This window comes from Lepidochelys kempii, chromosome 22 (assembly GCF_965140265.1).
Source record: "Lepidochelys kempii isolate rLepKem1 chromosome 22, rLepKem1.hap2, whole genome shotgun sequence".
Lineage (NCBI taxonomy): Eukaryota > Metazoa > Chordata > Testudines > Cheloniidae > Lepidochelys > Lepidochelys kempii.
Window position 1 is genome coordinate 13,201,796 of NC_133277.1, and position 19,290 is coordinate 13,221,085.

At 52.7% G+C, this 19,290-nt stretch overlaps 1 protein-coding gene across 5 annotated transcripts in view; it reads left to right on the forward strand.

Annotated features, from left to right (window-relative positions):
• NECTIN1 (nectin cell adhesion molecule 1) overlaps positions 1–19,290 on the forward strand; it is a 153,732-nt gene that overhangs the window by 44,138 nt on the left and 90,304 nt on the right. For all 5 annotated transcript variants that reach the window (XM_073320773.1, XM_073320774.1, XM_073320776.1 and 2 more), the window contains exon 2: positions 18,515–18,865. In XM_073320773.1, the coding sequence (XP_073176874.1) occupies positions 18,515–18,865 (351 nt within the window). The remainder of the gene's footprint in view (positions 1–18,514; positions 18,866–19,290) is intronic.

The window sequence follows — 19,290 nt, forward strand, 5'->3', positions numbered from 1 at the left end:
TCCTATTGGTTTCCCACCTGTTTCCTTTGCCTGAAGAGCTCTGAAGGTCGGAGCCAAAACTGCCCTGAGCAAGACACTCCCTACCCCCAGCTTTGAAACGGCTGGGGGAGAAGATCCTTACCCTTTGAGACTGGGTTTCACCTAACAGAGGAGAGGGAAGTATTGTCCCTCTCGGGGTGGTTGTGTCTTGCTGGTCAGATGTTTCCCTGAGAGGGAGTGTCACTCCCCTGCGTGAGGCACTTTCACTTTCCCACTGGCTGTGTCATTCTCATCAGTGAAGGATTTTCCTCACATGGCTGAGTGTTTGGTATGTCTGATATATTTCACTAGACGTAGGCTTTGGGCTGATGTCACATTCAGTGCCGCACTGGTTTTGCATTCCTGGAATGTTGTTGGTTTAAGGTTTGGGCTGATGCTAATCCAGTCGGATGAATGCAAACCCCATAACAAAGCCAGTGAATGTTGTTAAACCCTTGCATGGCTTATGGGGTCATGATGTTTGTTCAGGGGAGACCTGTTACTGCACCAGTTATCACAAGTGTTGTGCTGAAACAAAACCAAAACCACGAAACTCGCTCTGTGCCTGTCCAGAGAGAGCAAGAAATTTCTCTTGACATTTCAAAGAAATATTTTCCCCCAAGGTTTGACCCCCAGATTGTGCTGTTCTTCTTGTTAATGCATGGAGAGCTTGTTTCTCTTCTCCACTTTGCATCCACCTAAGAGCATGCAAACCAGAGCCTGCTCCAAGCAGCCGCAGGCAGCTCTCTGTTCTGATCAGCCAGCCCTGAATTGCTTGGTGAAAGGTGACCCTTTGACTCTCCAATTCACTCAATGATAGCAGTGAATCCTGTCGATGTATGTACACATCCGGCCCCCATCACCAGTGTCTGAGCATCTTGCAACCAGGCAGGGAAGCATTATCCCCATTTTACAGATGCGGAATTTAGTCACACAGAGGTTAAGTGATTTCCTTGTCTGTAGGTGGAGCTTTTCTTTCCAAGTCAGCACTAAACCAAACACTGCTGCACCAGGTTTGGAGGTCCTGCAGATGAGATCTATAATCAATGTCCTGAACATCTTAAAGATAATTCAGTATGGCTGCTTTTCAGATACATCTACCTCTAGATCTAATCTCTGAGGTGCGCAGCCATCTACCTATGGTATTTCTCAGGAGCCTGTCACCTTGGAATCTCAGCAATGAGTAGGGAAGCTTCGAAACTGTTAAGCAGCATTACTGTGTACAGTGGCTGCATTCTGCCCCAGAGGTGGCTGCACTTCAGTGGAAGGTAAAGGCTGTCTAGGATGCATAGTCTGTGGAGTGCTACTGTTGCAGTGTCCCTTTGGATAAAGGTGCTAGGGAAAGGGTTGTTTTTATTAGCGCCTCTAATCGCTTCTGTTTAGAGGGAAATGACTGGTGACACACCGCATGGCCATGGGGCAAGTCTCCAGCTCACTTCGGTGACCTTGATAACACGCCCGATGCCAAGCCAGGGAGGCCGGGTGACCTGCTTTTGCTCCTCTGAAATCTGAGCGGTGGAATTAATGCAGGCAAAGCTTTTCCCTCTCCGGGCTGATTAGCTGGTTGGTAAATCAACATGTGTAAATATTTTTTCCAAAAATAAATATTTATTGCCTGATAAAATGTTTTTGTCATAATTAGACACTGCTGCGTGGAATGTAGAGAATAATTAGCCAGCCTCATGCCCAGCCCCCTGCCAGGTGCGGGGCAGAGAACAACCTGGGTCACACCTACTGGGAGCAAGCAGCTGCCAGGGTAGATGGCAGGAGTGCCTGCCTTGCTGGGCGTTCTGTGGTGACTGCCTGAGTGAAATGTATTAAGCGCAGTGGTGGTGCACTGGGCAGGGAGTCCTGTGGGTTTTGGCCATGCCATTGGCAGGGGAGCGCCAGGGAAGGGGCATTCACTAGTTGGGTGGCACGGGGTGGGGCCATTAATATATGTAGAAGGCACTGGGCATGATATAGGGAAAGGGAAGTGCCATGTGCATGGGAGATCCATGGGATGGAATCATCAAGACAAGAGGTTGTCCCTGGGCATAAGATGAGACTTCAGAGGGATGGAGACATCAGCAGGCAGGGAGGATGCCACGGATTGGGAGCATGTGGGAAGAGGGTGATGTGGAGAAAGGGGATTGGAGTAAGGGGACCGCATTGCACATGGGGTGACATGGGGTTGGAGTGAGACGGGTAGGAAATGCTGGGCGATGAGGGTGTCCTGGGCATAGTGGGTGATGAGGTTTCCAGAGTAAAGTGGAGAGATGCCATGGGGAGGGGCACTGTGGTACTGGAGTTCCAGGGGCAGCGAGTGGTAGGCAGTGCATAGGCCAAGGTATGACAGTGCTCACCTTCAGCCGTGCCCGCTAGCTGTGTGCTTTCAAACGCCATCCGAGGAGGGAAGCAAGCGCTGGGTGGCTGTGGTGAGACGACACCTCAAGGGAGCTGCTAGGGATTCCTTTTTATTAGAGTAGGAGCCGCATCTGAGCCAGGAGAAAGAGGGAGAGACCTGCACCACTTTTAACTTTAACAGGGAAGAAAGTGACACTAATTAAGCACAAACACTTTGCTAATGCATCAAACACATGGGGCGGATTCCACTTAAGCAGGAGACAAGTGAGATGCAAATCTGGCTGAATTCACAGTGCTGTGTGAGCATCAGGCTGTATCACAAACCCTCTGTATTAGATACTTATCCGCTTTACCCCCACTGTTCTCCCTTGGAAATCAGCTGCCTCACTCTCTGTCCAGGCACTTCCAGAGTCCACTGGTGAGAGTGTGATATAGATCCCCTGCTGCGCCTGATCTACAGAGGAGATGGGTTTGTTATCGCACCCGCCAGGGAGGTGTGTCTCTTCAGCTCAAGCTGGAGTAGCTTGTGTTTTTAACTCTGGAGATCCCCACTTCAGTCCCCAGTGGGTTGGCCCAGATGGCAGCTGTCACAGTAGCATCCCTGCTCTCGGGCTCGGACTTCCCTTTCTATCATGCTGCGGGTTCTTTGTTGGGCTTCCTCTTGAGAGCTGAGAACTCATTGCACGGCTGTGCTATGATGCGTGGGGCCGGCTGTCCTGGCATTGGTGTGGAGGGATGCGACAGTATCTGTAGCTTGCTTTTGTAACAGGGCAGTGCTGTGAGGCAGCTCACAGTGCTGGAATCCTGGCTGACACCGGGGGCACTGCTGTGAGGAAGCTCTCAGTGCCGTAATCTTGGCTAGCTGGAAACTCACAGCTGCCTGCCTAAGAGCAGATGCTGTGTGTTGTGGCCAAACACACAGCCTCTAGACTACACAGCCAGGTGCTGAGAGATTTCATCCAGCCGCACGCAGCTTTTTAAAAAGTTCTGGAAACGTGAAGAACCCTTTCCCTTCCTCATTTCCCCACCACTGTGGGAGCTGGCTGAAATTTCCTTGGGTAAAGTTGATCATTAAAAATGCAGGATTGCTTCAGGAATTGAGTCCATATTGCAGTTTCTGCTAAAAGATGTAACCATTTGGTTTGTTCTTTTTTTAATCAGCAAGGAACATGAGTTCTTTTAAACAACCTCCATGTACCAGTTACTGCTCAGAAAGAAGCAAACAACAGACGGAGGGGAGTAGGGGCTTGCTAACCAGGTGGGTGGGAAGAGCAGAACCTTCTGTACAGAAAGAGGGAAAGACAGGGATCCTTCTGGAGGGACAGACAGCTGGAGGTTGAGAACATTTCAGAGCCAGGATCTAATCCGCTTTGCAGCTGCACAGGAATGCCATGGGCTAGCTCCTGTGGCTTCTCTACCTGACCCACACCCATCCAGAATGGGTAGGCTTGATCTAAGGGGCGGGTATGGGGATGGGCCAGCTGGTTCAGATGAAAAGAGCACAGATAAGAATTGAACCCAGGAATTCTGTAGTTACATTTTACAGTGATGGAAAATTCTAGCAGGGATGGATAGATAGATAGAAGGTGTGTGTCAGATTCAATAGATGGAGAGGTACACAGAAGGTGTTCTGTGTGTGTGTGTGTGTGTTATATAGATTAAATAGAAAAGGTTAAGATATATTTTTAACACACCTTCCATTTTTGTGGCAGCCTCTTCATTTCCCAGTTTCAGTGGGGACTGACCTTGCAGAGATCCCAGGAGAAGGCTGAGGTCATGGTGTTTTGACATTGAGAGGAATCACTCCAACATCTCTCCAGACAGCCTGTTCTGGGATTCCTCGCCCAGCTTTGCAGTTTGCCCAAAGTTTCAGAGCCTGGCCAAGGGGTTTGCTTTTCCCATCCCAACCCCAAACCTTCCCAGGATCACTCATTGCTGTGCAAAAGGGAAATATGAAGCCAGATCCTGAGTTGATGTAAATCAGCATTGTTCCATTGAAGTCAAAGAGATACACCAATTTGCACTAGCTGAGCATCTGACCTGATATCTGTGGGCCCATTTCTCCAATACGGGCTCTGAGCTGGGACAGCGGATTTGACTCTATTCCATTAGCTGATCATTAAGGAAGTTGAGATCTGAATGTTCTGACTATCGCCCATCTACATACTGCAAAGTGGTTGGAAAATAGAAGGGAAGATCACAAATATTTAATGACAACTTTTTTTTGGCTAAAATGTTAATTTTTTAAAACCTTCCCAGCCTCTCTAAAGGTGCCCGGCCTCCAAACCTCGCCTGCTTCTGGGCAGCTGGGGTTTGGAGCCAATTCCAGATCTGACCTTTGTTACTTTGCTTACCATATCATACTCAGACTGGGCCACCAGTCGCCAATGGCCTCCTGGTGTTGGGGACCTTTGGATCTGGATCCAGATCCGAGCTTCATGGATCCAAACGCAACTGGCCTTTGGCGATGGTCAGATTCCAGATCCAAACCTGGCGACTCGGGTCTGCCTCCCTGGAACATCCAGGGCTTGTCGCTGCATGGTCTGGTCAGGGCTTCAGCTACGAGGTAGGTATTTGTGACCCTACCTACCCACTCAAGCATCCTGAAATGGGATCTGGAGGCCATGGTTTGTCTCCCATGGTTGAAAATTGGGCTCCTCGGTCCAGATGCTCGAAGGTATTTAGGCATCTGACTCCAGTTGCTTTCAATGGGAGTTAGGTGCCAAAACACCTTCAAGGATCTGAGCCCCCGTGTCTATTCACTACTGGATTTCTCCACTGCTGGTACCTGACCTTGGGAGGCAACACTGGACTCTCCCACCAGACCCTGGGAATCAGTGGCTGCGTGACAATGTAGATGATGGATGGTTGTTCCCATGGAGAACCAATGCCTTGGTGCACTGCAAATTCTCCTGTCTGTGCGTGCCTGGCAGGCATCCCCCCTATTGTGTGTTGTTGCACAAAACCCGAGCTGGCGCCTTACCTGGGCAACAATGTGCCTGTTGAGTCACACTGTTCAACCTGCAATTCTAGCTCTAAGTGCTGGTCTGGGTGATGTTTAGCATCAGATTCCCCCTTGTGTTTTGTTTGCTGTGTCTCATCTGCCATCTCCCTCTGGGCTCCAGGCTGCCTGGGAGTGTGAAGACGCCTGTCTGGTGAAGGGATCATGGGTCACAGGGAGGTTCCCGTCTCCCCCCATAGCTTCCCCTGGCTGCCCACAGCTTCTTAAACTCTAGGCATGCAAATCCCATTAGCCTAACCCCACATTATCTGCATTTGCCAATTTTCTTCACCTCAAAATGAGGGCTTGTGCCCACTGCAGGCATCTCGAAGGGGGAGTGGGCACAATTAGCTGCCTGGCCTGGGCTCCTGCAAGGACCGTGCCGCAAATCCCTGCTTGGAACAGAAGTCCCTTTATTGCACCTTGTCTCAGCAGAGCTGCTCTGCTGTCTCCCTCCCATTCAGCCAGCTGAGTGCCTCAGTGTCCCTTTAGGTCATGGGCCCTGATGTGGGGCTTTTGTGGGGAACCTAGCAGGCCGGAGAAAGTTGTTTTTGATTTCTTTTCCTCAGTACCTAGAGAGGAGGAGGCTCATCCCTCCTTTCTCTTCTTCTATCTCTCTCTCCTTCCCCCTCTGCTGTTTGCTCTTCCACCCTGCCCTGTTCGTACAAAAGCACATGTGAGCGGTGGGGATTTGACCTCCAGGCATGGGCCCCAGCTCCAAAGTTTTGGATCCACATCTAGATCTAGACTCCCTCCCCCCTGACCACATCGGGAACTGTTTGGATCTGGGGAGTTGGTTCTGGTCCCTCTTGACACCCCAGGGACAAGCAGAACCAGAATGTTCAATACCCAGGAGTGCCCGTTAAGACCAGTGGAGAATCCCCCCCACACACACCCCATTGAGAAGAATGGGAGCTGCTGGGCACTTCATATACATGCCTGGCTGGGCGCTAAGCAATCTGACCCCTGGAATGTACCCCCCTCCCCAGGGGCAAATCATCTTTCTCTTTGCTGGCGAGAAAGACCGCCTCGTGCCCTGCAGCGTGTGTCTGGGAGGAGTGTTTCTGGGTTGGGACATCTTTGCCTTTTCGGTCCTTTTCAAGCAATCATCTGGGAGGGATGAAGCAGACAGACCGCCCCCCCCTGCCCTTCAGGTCCAGTAGACATGGGGGTTGAGCTGAATGGATCATAGTGACTCTTGTTCTGAGTGGATCAGTGACTCCCAATGGCAAGGCCGCATTCCCATCGAGCCCCGGGCTGTGTCTGTACCAGACAGGACAAGGCAGGATGCATGGTCCTGCTTGGGAGGCCCCTTGGCCAGGCTGAGACCCTCACTCGTCTCCTCCCGCCAGACTCACTGTGTGATTAGGGCCATTGCAAGGAGCCTTTAGTGGGTGGTCCCTTGGCTTGTTTACAGTCCTGAGTCTTAGGAGCACAGCAGGCTCCCTTAAGCCCCAATCTGTGCAGCTGCCTCCCAGCCCAGCGTTCATTCCAGCCACCGCCTGGCCCTGGTGGAGGCTGGGAGCTGATCAGACACAAGAGAAGAGGGGTCAGGCAGCATGCATGGAACTAGAGGATCCTCTCCCTGCTCAGAGCTTGGGACAAATCCAGCTCGGATCTCATCTGTTAAGTTCCATGGCGTTTCAATTGCTTGGACCAGAGCTGAACTGGGACCCTGATCGTTAACCTCCCTGGGGGACCCCCTCATTCCCAGGTTACTCTCTGGGGAACCGCCCTCTGGACTTAGCTTCCCTCAGGAGCCCACAGATTGTCCATGTCGGTGGGATTCTTCTGGCCGACCTTTCCAGAGCCACTCAGCGGTGAGACAATGGCTCACGCTGGTGAGGGGGAGAGGCTTATGGGAGTCAGAGGGCCTGTTCACAGTTCTCCGCCCTCCCAACCGGTAGCTGGTTTGGAGTCAGTTAATCAGGCCTTAACAACCAGGGATTGGCAGAACCATTTATCAGAACCCCATGGCAGAGCTATAGCTCCATTTGTGTCCGTCTCTAGTCACACCGAGAGCAGGGTCTAGTGCTTAGAGCTGGGAGTCGGGAGACCTGGGTTCTCTTCCCTGTGTGACCTTGCACAAGTTGTGTCCCCTCTCGGTGCCTCCTTTTCCCCATCGGTCACATGGGGATGACGAAGGGGAGGGGGGACTGTTGGGCTTAGTCCATCAATGTCTGTAAGTGCTTCCTTGGACGCAAAGTGCAGTATCGTGTCTGAGTCCTGAGCTTGGGTTCAGTCAACATGTCAAACCTCAGCCTCAGGGAGGCTGCTGGGGGACACAGATGTTGTTCTCCCATTGACTCCCTGGGTGACCCTGGGCAACTTACTTCACCTCTGTGTGTCTCAGAGTTCCCCATCTGTGAAACAGGGATAACAATACTCACAGGCTGTTGAGAGGCAGAATTAGTGTAAAGCTCTTTGAAGATGTAAAGCTCTGTCTAAACACGAATTATTATTCTTACAGGTGGGGCTGAGGTAGGAGGGATAGGTAGTGTCACTCGGTGCCTTAGACATGGCCAGTTTGTGCCCGGAGGAAGAGGAGGAGTTTGTGAAGCTCTGAGTCTAGATTAGATGAAGGCTGAACAGCAGAAAGCTGGGAACCAGGCAGGGGGTAGCTGACTTATTTCAGGTGCACACACTCATGCCATGGCACACGCTGCCCTTTGCAGCCTGTTTTTCCATGGGCAGGAATCTTATAAACAGCCCTGGTGGCTCCAGGGTTGTGGAGATACAAAGATATATGTCACCCTTCCTGGAGTGACTATCTCTCCGGCTAGAGAAGGTGAGTTACTTTTGGAGAGGGGGAGATGCCCGTGAAGAATATCTTCCTTAGTTACTTGCCCCACTCCCCCATCCATGTTCATGTGCCCTCTTTCTTTCTGACCAGGGGAGTTTGCAGATGCTTACAGGTTCCTCAGAGAGTTTCCAGCCTTGGTATGTCGTGAGCTATCAAACCTTAAAGCCACATCATTCTGATTGCAATCGTGCATTCTCCTTCTTCTCCTGGCTTTGACTGAAAAAATTTTAGCTGTTGGTATCTTGGGAAGGATTAGCATCCGATGCCTTATATCTTCGGAGAGTTCAGAATCCCAGCTCTCAAAAGGCATGGAGCATCCCTCTCTAACTGCAGGAGATGGTGAGAGATTAGTTGGTAAATTCATTCAAGGACCACAACAGGTGTAGGACAGGGTGGAAGCAAGACTGTTATCAGAATGGCGTGAGGTTACGATCTGCTATCTTGCGATCTGACCAGATTACTATAAGGTACAGCAAAGTAGGGGTTCTGAGTGATCTAATGGCACAAAGATATCAGCTCTGGTTGATGAGCTGTCCATTGGGGCTGGCATTGATTGGTTTGTTTGGCACTTGTCTAGCTTCCCAGCCAGGACATAACACCAGGTGACTCTCTAATCCCTTGTGATTCCATATGCCTGGCAAGCTGCCCCTGTGGTGACAGTGTGTCTCGGAGAGGCCAGGTTTAACCGCCCCAATGGGATCAGGAGGGGTGGGGGCATGGAGATGGCAGCCATTAACCCCGCCCGCTGGCGCTGAGCTCAGGGCTGAGTCAGCACAGTTTCGGCTTTTGTCATGTTCCCATTGTGGTGCAGGGTGAGTCATCTCCCCAGGCCGGGCGCTCCACACTCTCTGCTTCCTGCTTCCACTCTAATCCGACAGCTCAGGGGGGATATTTTTTCCATCGGGTTTATTTGTGTTTTCATTTAAGCTGTGAGGTCTCGGATTCCTTTGTTTCGGAAACGAGACGCTCTCACGGATTGATTCCCCCCGAACGCCTCGCTGACCCTCTCCTGCACAGAACTCCTCAAGCCACCTCCAGAGGTGATCTTGAAGAAGGTGGGTAGGAGGGAGGCTTCCATACATTCAGCGGGTGCCCGCAAAAGAAGCTACCATCGCTCCCTTTATCTTTCAGCTGGACTGCTCTCTTCCACCCAACGCTCTCCTGCACCCACACAAATGTCTGCTCTGAATCTGGCCCCTGCTCTCCACCTCCAGGAGGGATGTTCCCACAGAGGTGATAGCAGGGGGTATGTCAAGGGTAATAGTCCATCCAGTAGGGGGTGCTCTTGCTGGGCCCCGTGTTTGCTCAGCTGCATTGCCTTCCCTGCATCATCTTCTGGCCCGCTTCCCTCCCTCTGGCCGATGGAATCCGAACGGAGGGCATCTCACTTCAGCTCGCCTGTCCAAACTCCGCCATTCCCTCCTGCGTGCAGTTCAGTGGAGGGCTGGCAAGAGAGTAATCCCTGTGAGCAGCTCATCGGTAGGCCCAGGGGACGCTAAGCCCAGGTGCTACCTCTTCCCCGGCCTTTGCCCACATGTGACCTGGTTTCCTTAGCAAAGACATTGAGTTCTGGCTCTTCTGCACCCCTGGGATCCCGCTACTCAGCCACGCTCCTTGGTAATAATTATGCCTCAGAGGAAATGACCTGCTGGAGATGGGTCGGGGAAACGGAGGGGACAAGGTGTGGAGCTAGAGACGGGAATACACCAGAGGAGAGTGGGAGGGGGGTGAGGGGTACAGGGGTGGAGGACAATCGAGGGTTGAGGGTTTGCGGGGGAGGGATACAGGTCAGTGGAAGGCAAATGTTACAGAGTCAGTCTGAGGGGCATCTTTCAGAGGAAGCATGGGGCTGCTGTGGGGAGCTAGGGGAGGCAGACGGGTTGGGTAAAAATGCGGGCTATGGAGTCAGGGGAGGGCAGAGGCAGGCTGGCAGCGCATCAGCGCTGAGGGGTGAAGTTCATGTGGAGCGAAGGGATGCAGAAGTGGAGTGAGCTGAAGATTCTGAGTGGGAACTGGGGAGATGTCGGGCACAGGAAGCCCCGGGCAGGCTCGGGCAGCAGTGTTGGGTCAAGCAGTGACGCTCAGCCCAGGTCAGGCAGAGGCAAGAGGCAGTGCTGCTACCAGTCCTGGGGTGGGAACTGGCAGAACTAGCTGAGGGATTAGCGGGCATGCTCGCGGGGCGGGGCCAGTGCTGGGAGCAGGATCGCAGACTGAGGAGCCTTTGTGCTTTGCTGCTGAGCTTTGGCTTTCGTAGCTTTATTGCAGGAAGGCCCGTCCCATCGCTGTGTCAGCACTTTCACCTGGAGCCCTGCTCTGCCAGCCTTCCTGCTTCCGCCCCAGGGAGCATTCGTCTCCCATTCACACTGGGCGAAGCGGCTGCTCTGAAGTCAGTGGACCGAGAGCCGAGGAAAAGCCATGGGAGTGGGCAGAGAATCACCATAGTGAGTCTAGTCTGCAACTCATTTTCTAGAGCGGTGCCATTTGCCATTCAAAGAAATACGAAACTTGAGAGGCTGTGTTGCCTAGTGGATAGGGCTGGTTCTCAGGAGACCTTGGGCCTCTTTCTAACTCTGCCACTGACCTGCTGTGTGGCCTTGGGAAAATCACTTCCCCGCTCCATGTGTCTGTTTCTGTCTTGTATATTTAGCCTATAAGCTCTTGGGGACAGGGGCTGTTTCTTACTGTGTATCTGCAGCACCCAGCACAACAGAGCACTGAACTCAGGCGGGGTCTGTAGGGGCTACCATCAGACCAGTCATCATAATAGTGCCAGGAAAGTTATAATAAAACTTTGAGGGGAGTTAGTAGAAAATCCAAAAAGTCTAGGACAGATCTTTCTTTCTGGATTCAATGTTGACTGATGGCATCCGGGCAGAGATTGAAGTTTAGCCACCAGGCTGGACCAGCATGGGGAAGCTTCCTCTCCATCGAACCTCAGCTTGGGTCTGTTTCCATTATCCGGTACCTTTAGACTGCCAACAAAGGGGCCAGATGTGGGGTGGTTTTGTGATGTGGACACTCCTTGGAACTAGACAGAGAACTACCAAAAAAAAATTCACTTACCACAGGCCAGTGACATCTCTGTCGTCACTACTGACCTACTCTGGCTGTGAACCGGTGACCTCGAGTGAAAGGGGCTGTGTATCCCATTAGCAATCCCAAGCCAAGATTGGTCTTTCTTTTCTGAGATGGATTTGAACTGAAGCCAGAGGCGGCATTGTAAGCCATGCCACTGAATCCCCAGTGTCTTGATGTCACATAGCTGTGGGAGGGGATGCCTTAGCTTGCAATTTTCTTGACTTGTCCCTGCCATGATCTTAATGTTACTTCAACCCAGTCTGGACATTTTGCATTTGTATGCCACTGTGTGACCTTCAGTGGCAATCTTGCCACACTATCTCACTAGCTATCTCTCTGTCTTATTACTAATGCTCCTCTTGCATGGGTGTCTAAGCCCTACTGTCTAATCCCTCTGGTATCTGAGCTCACAAGCTAAGCAGGATCAGTATTTGAATAAGAGACCTCCAGTGAAGGGCTAGTGTGCTGCAGGAAGTGGTGTATTGGTGATTCATTAGGGAGCACTCTCCTTTCTCAGCTAGTGACTAAGCATGGTGTGGTGAAAGCGGTGCCTGTCAGAAGAGGTGTAGAACGAAGTTTCTAATGCCTAGTGATCAGTTAAAATCTCCTGGGCATTTTTTTGGTACTTTTTTTGGAAGAGGAAGGGTGTTAACGCCAGAGTCTTGGCAATGTCCCAGCTCAGGTAATTACATCCTGCCTCTCAAAATTCCCCGTGTGGTTTCAGCTGGATTCAAGATTCTTTATTATTTCCCATCCTCCCTAGACCATGTGCAGTGTTGCTGTGGGCTGTTAAATGCCTGCTGCGTTCTGCTCCAGAGGTGGCTGCATTTCAGTGCCGAGTGATTTGATCTTTGTGTATATATAGGACAACACCTACTGAAGTCAATGGGAACTGTGGGTGTACAGAGCCTCTCAGGACTGGGTACTAGAGAAAAGTAAAACATTAATGCATTATAAATAACCCTAGGCTGTAGTGTAGACATGGCCTGAGACACAAGGGCCTTTGCATCTCTGACCCCCACCCCCAATAGCATTTGTGTCGGCAAGGTACACAGCGATATTGCCACACCAGCAGGGAGTCTCACCAGACTGATGCCAAGGGCTGTTTCAATGCCTTAGGGGCAGGAGGGGTATCTGGGAACGGGAGGGAGAAATCCATGGTGGGTTGGGCCAATGTGAAGTTGTGCAAAGCTGCATGGAGTTCACATGGTTCTTACTCATGAAGAGCGATGGATTGGGTGCACGACGGTGTAGCAGAGCGTCAACAGAGCTCTCTGAGTGAGAGGCGAGACTCTTGAGGGGCAGGACATTAGCAGCCGTGTCTGCAAAGCACCATGCTATTCCTTTCATTCAAGTGGGAGATGCTCTTGTTCTTAGCATGGAAGAGCCCAGGTTCCAGGTGACCGTGCAGGGCTTGGCAGGGGCCAGAGAGCAGTGCTGGTGGCTGCTAAGAGGGATGTCTCGTGGGAGGGGCTGGGGAACGAAGGAGTCCCTTGGTTAGAGGGTGGAGGTGTTGGTGCAGCAGGACGGAGGGGGCTAGTTCAGTGGGTCTCTTAGAGCCTGTTCTTCTATCTTAGGCCAACACTCGGGGGCCTCACGAGGTCAGATCCAGCCAATGCCTGGGCTTGATGTCCCAATCCGGGACGCAGGGGAAGTATGAGCTAGGGGACCTGTGCACACATCCTCCTCCCCCCACGCCCCTCCAAGCTCCCTGCCGATGCCGGAGGGTGCAGCCAGCTCTGTGCTCAGCACAGCTGCCAGAGCGCTGAAGCCTCACGTGGCCCAGTGAGTGTCTAGAATGAGGATCCTGGAGAAAAGACTCCACACAAAGCACTTCGGAAGCCAGGGCAGAGAAGTGGGGCCGAGGTCTCTGCTAATGAAGTCAGGGCACCGGTACATCTCCAGCACTCAGCTGGGGCTCTTTGGCCTGAGAACTAGGAAGGAGGCCTCAATTGAGCATGCTCTGATGTACAGAGCTAATGTTGCTCAGTGCTCTGCCTTGCTAGCTGGCTGCCTCCCGGACACAGGCAGGGACAGGTCAACAGGCTCTTGGCGATTTGGCACGGGAGCAGCAGAGCTGGACATGGGCTCACCCCTCTGGCTCCTGCATCACACATACCCTGGGCTCTTCCAGGCCTCTCCAGAGGCTGACTGGGGGCTTTATCTTCTCTCCTGCGTGCGCGCACTCTCTGATTCCCATCAATAATTTATGCATTGGCCCTGATGAATTATTGAGTGTGCATTGGGCCAAGGGGAGAGGAGCCATTGAGTCTCAGTCACCTTGCGAGTAAAGGCCCTTGAGGGCAGCTGGCCGCTCCGCGGCAGCCAATCTACGCTCTGGCTGCAGGTTTAGGTTGGGGAGCAGAGGGAGGTCACTCGTGTTCGCTGGTAACTTGCAAAAAGCCTTGGCTCCATCTGACCTCGTTCTCGGTAATGCGAGCTGGGATTTGGTGTCGTCTCTTGGAAGTGGGGGTGGGGTTGTTTCCCCGGACTGGATTCAGGGGCACTGCAAGCCAGGAGGGGTCAGCAGAGGTTTGTCCCCTCTCCCAGAGCAGACACCAGCATTCAGACACCTTGGGAGGAAACATGATTTCCACGTGCTGGTTGTTTTCTCGGTATATTTTTTCCCCCGGCAGCCTCTAACAGTTAGGAATGTGGTTTTTTGAAAGCAGCTGCATGTAGAAGCCTGACTTCCAGTCGGGCATGGTGCCTGGCTGGATCCTCAGCTGGCATCAGTCAGAGTGGCTCCTTCGGCATGGCCACACTGCTTTTGGCCGGCCGTGGATCCAGCCCTCTGTGTCTGGGAGGTGAGGGCCACCCCTGTCATGGGGGATCTGCCGGCTGCTTCTTGTTTTAGACATGTTGGAGATCAGGATCAAATTTAACGTAATCCAGGTCTCTGCCATCTTGCTGGGCATGTGTGCAGCCATCATGTTCCATGTCCCTCTGCCCTAACCCCTAGTTCTGTGTAGCCAGCTACACCATATCCCTGTATTCTAGGACTTACGCTCCATGACCCTATTTCCTAGCCACTCCAGCTCCGTTTCCACATATCCCAGCCCTGGCACGCTGCCCAGTGCTATTTCCCTTTATCCCAGCGCACCTTCTGCTCTGTTTGCATGTCCCTGTGTCTGTTCCATAACCATGTGCCCGGGACCCTGCTGCTCCCTCTCCATGACCCCAGGCTTTACTGAGGAAATCCTCTTTTGGTTTTGATAGGGGCTTGGAAAGATCCGAGCAGGGGAGAGAAGTCTATTTTCTGTGGCAGAATAGCAAGCCAGGCTGAATGCCCCGGCCTGGGGTAAAAGTGGGAAGTGCGCTGCAGTTCCAGCTCTTTGAAGAATCTGACCAGTTTTGTAATGATCCTTAGTTAGTTTCCTTGGGCATTGCTGGGAACAGAGCTCCGGGTAATGGAATGGAATTAACACAGGGAAAATTGAAACTGAATATAAAGAAAAACTTCCTGAAGGCATCTGTCTGTCTGTCTATCCTATTCCTCATCAGTATCATCATCCCAATGATATTTCTAAGGTGCCTGTCACCTTAGCATCTGGCCTGTGGAATAGCATCCCTTGGGCAGTGATGGAAACTCTGTTTCTTTAGGCCACCCACACTGGGACATTGCTCCTCTCCCTGTAGCTGCATTGGCAGGGAGATGCCCCAGAGAACCCCGGAGGGTTCTTCTGTCTTTGACTTCCATGATTCTCTGGCCAATCACTCGCTTTTCTGGCCCTCGTGGTAAGGAGTCCAGCCTCGGCAAGGAGCGTGGTTTTCTGCTGTCCATTAGCTGAACTGAAAGCTATCATGGCCTCTTCCTCTTCTATAGGTCTTTGGAAAGCCACGCTCCTGAGGAACAGCTGTGGGGTCACAGAGCTTATGTGAAACCGGAGCCAGCTGCACCATTGCCCAAGCCCTGGAGCCAACAGCTCACTTTGAGAACCAGGGCTTGTTGAGGGAAGTTTCCCACTGGTGGATGAGCCTACCTGCCTGTGCTGGCAGCCCTTCAGAAGAAGGTGGGGCTGGGGCTGACGAATCCATCCTCCCCAGGCCTTGGGAGAAAGAGGGAGTGCCTACCTACATGCAGGCAGCAGTGAGCCGTACAGGAGTCTGTTCCCAGGACCTTTGCTACGTGACTGTCTCTGCTAGCCGACAAGCTCCCACACGCTCTCCGGGGCTGTAAACACTTCAGAGCTGGGATGCCTGGCAAGGCTCTCGCTCACCTCTGCAGGTGCAGCCAGTTCTGCAAGAGGCTTCCTCACCCGAGGGCAGAAGGATCATAGCATGCTGCATGACGGGTTGGATGTGCTGCATTTCCCCGCTTCCTCGAATCCTGGCCTGGTATTAGGCAGCACAGTGCTGCTCTTTCCCCTTTTTGCGTGCTCCATCACCCAGTGCGCCTCGTGCTGTTAGGGGGCCGCTGTTCATAACAGGTCCCAGCTCTCTGCCCCCGTTAGGGGTGCTGTGCTGAGAGCTTCATTGCCCAGACATTCTTCATCCATCTCAGTCCTGCTGCCGTTCCCTTCCTGACTCTGGCTGGTCCTATCTGTCATGGCCCCAGCGTGGCATCGGGAGGTGCAATGCTGCTGGGGGTGCTCTGCTCGACATCAGCTGGCTCCAACTCCTCCCACACCAAAGGGCTGCTGCGCTGCTCCAAAAACTAAAGTGACATTTGCAGTGCTCCTCTGCGGGCTCATTAGCTGGATCTAAAGGCCAAGAGGCATGTGGTGCTCCCCAACTGCACACACCCAGTGCCTTTCAGTGACTCCTAGCTGAACATTAGGGCAAGCCCCTGTCCCCCGGCAATGCTGAGTGACTCGCAGGGGCACGAAGCCTGGCTCAAGGAGGGAGCCCGTACTCAGCCCAGAGGAAGGGTATTCAGGCTTCACTGTTGCCTTGCTGTGGTCTACGGGTGAAATGTCAGTTCTGCGCAGGTTTTGTTAGGATCCCTTCTGGGCTCAGCCGGGCCGCGGCGAGGGGTGCTGGCGGGGATGGCTGCCGACCGCCGGAGGGGAGCAAGTGCAGCCGGCTTTCAACAAAATGCTGGCAGTCAGCATGTGCCTCCATGAGGACATGTGTGTGGATGTATGTTAGAGAGGGGGAATGCGTGTGCACCCACCTATGAGGCTGTGTGTGTGTGTGCATGAGTGTGAGAAAGGAGAAGTGTGTGTGTGAGATTGGAAATGTCTGAGTGCACATGTGTGTGACAGGACGTGTCCATGAGGGATTGCACAGGAAGGCATAGATGTGTGTCTGAGGACATGAGTGAGACTATGTTTGCCCGTGTCTGTGTATGAACGCGTGTAAGGATGTGCACGTGCGGGTGTGAGAGGACACTGTGTGTACGTGGGGGGGGGCACAGAGAGCTCGTTCGGTTCTGCACTCCCTGGGACCTCGCTGGCCATTGGAAGAGCAGGAGCGCGGAGGCCAGACTGTGTCTAGCCTTGGCTCTGACAGCAGCAGCATTGATGCGCTTGCACTTAGCAGCGATGACTTTGAATGGCTGTATGCACTGACCATGAAGACGCTCCATTTCCATTTCTCCTACATCCCTCCCTCTCTGTCTCCTGACCCTCCCTTCCTCTCCATCACCCTTTCCTGTCCTTCTTTCTTTCTTTATACCCCTTTCCTGCCTCCTACCCTCTCTCGCTTTCTTTGGGCTCCCTCTCTCACGCTCTGCACACATGCATTTCAGCCTGCCCCGTAAGGGAGTGAGCAGAACCAGCTTTTCCAGTTCTCAGCGCCTTGCTCTTTCAATACATTTTTAATATCCATACCAGCTGTATAGTTATTGGAGCATTATCTCTAAACACACAGATTAGAGGAAGATGTGGCAGCAGCCAAAGATGAATTTAAATGTTGATCTTGTGAGAGACTTTATTTCCCCCTCTGTAGAGGGAGGGATCATCTGGGACAGAAGAATAACCATTAAGAATATGCTACACTTCTGCTGAGCGCCTTTCATCTCTGTGTTACAGAGCCTGTGTGTAGGAATGGCTTCATCTGCCTCTAAAATGCAGCCACCTCTGGGGTGGAACAAGGCAGCTGTTTGCCATCTGACAGCAACAATGCACAACAGGAAAGGAAAGGGCAGGAAGTGAAAAATAGAGCAGCCTGTGTTCCTGGGTGGTCTCAGAACCCTGTTCGTCAGATTTCCTCTGAAAATCACATTCTAGGCTTCGGCAGCTCAGTGGGAGTATCTCCAATGACCTTAATGGGCGTTGGAGCAAGCCATTAATCTGCATGGGCTTGTTTTCCTCTATGGGTGTGTCTGTGCACACACACATGTGCATGCATGTGTCAGTTTGTGAGTGTCTTTTGCACCCTTGGGGTGCATCCAATGCTGCCAACAAATCTTCCTGAGTAACTCCCCTTGCTTTCAGTGAGCCACCTGCAGTGTCCTGAGAGCTGAGTTTGGCCCAGCGTGTAGCTGTGTGCACACATGTAAGTTCATGTGTGTACAGCGGGTGCCTGGGGATGTGGTTCCCTGCCTGCCTAGAACAGTCGAAGTGTCTGGGCGTGTGTGTGACGGCGTGGTGTGTGTGGATGTGTGCATAGGTATGCTCCGATAGCCACATGTGTGGGGTATATTTGCAGGAATTACTTTAGTAGCATGTGACATGTTTCCCAAGAGTAAAAGCATCACTTTGTTTGTCCATCCCCAGGCCATCAGGGGATGGTCACAGGGCACCACATTGGCCATTGGGCACTAGACCTTACTGGGTGGCTACGGGGGGGGAAGGGAGCAGCAGACGTCACTGGCCGGCATGGCTGGGGGATATCAGCCCTTATCGAACAGATGTTGTAGGTGGGGTTGCAGTTTGTTACACAACAGTAGTGGAGCTGGCTCCCCCAGATGCTGACGTGGGTCCCAGCCAGCCCTGGCTGCAGGGGGCTCCGTGGCATTACATCAGGGTGGATTTGGCCCGGAGAGTTTTGTTATGTGACGCTATGACCTGGGCTGGGGACGGACCTCTGGGGTCCAATAGCTCTTGGCTAACTGGAAGGCAGGCGGCAGGGACCATAAGCCCCCAGCGTCCACAGGGTGGTGGGCTCTGCAGTCAAATGCTGTAGGAATTGGCCCGGTGTACCAACTGCCTGACAAATTCCTGGGGCAGCTGAAATTCAGGGGTTGGTCCCGGAATGTCAGCTCCTTGCCTACTACACACCAGATGCAGCTGTGGTGTGGGGGTTCCAGAGACCAGGATCCCTTTGTCCCTCTCTCTCTCTTTCTCAATCTGATCCATGTCTTCCCTGCTCTGTCATTGCAGGGCTCTGGGCTCAGACCGTCCTAGTCAATGACACAGTCTCGGGGTTCATCGGGACGGACGTGGTCCTTCACTGCAGCTTCACCAACCCACTTCCCAGTGTGAAGATCACGCAGGTCACGTGGCAGAAGGCCACCAATGGCTCCAAGCAGAATGTGGCCATCTACAACCCTGCCATGGGAGTCTCCATCCTCTCCCCCTACAAGGAGCGTGTGACCTTCCGTAACCCCTCCTTTAAGGATGGCACCATCCAACTGTCCCGGCTGGAGCTGGAGGATGAGGGCGTGTACATCTGCGAATTTGCCACCTTCCCAACCGGCAACCGGGAGAGCCAGCTGAACCTCACCGTACTGGGTAAGATATAGCCATTGCCTTGGGCCAGATGCTCAGCCCGTATCACTGCCCTGGGTCAGAGTCACCCACTGAACGCCCTCTGGAACCTGGGACCAGCGACCTAGGACTCCCTGAGGCTCTGGTGGGGGGAATCCCTTGGTTTAAATTGCACCCACAGAGCTAGTTCTCCATAATCTGACATTGCTAGGCTCATGGGGAAGCTGAACTAATTTGCTAAGTGGCTTGAGAGTCCCAGATGAAAGACACTAGAGTGATACAAAGCATTAGTAGGGTTCCTCCTTGGAGCTCTCTTAGCCTGGGTTTGTGGATAGAGAGACCTTGGCCTAGGATTCCCCCACAAGGCTCTATCTAACCTGGGCTTTCCAGGGAAGGAGAGAATTCAACTGCCTATCCAATGTATTGCCACCCTTCTTCATGACCTGCAG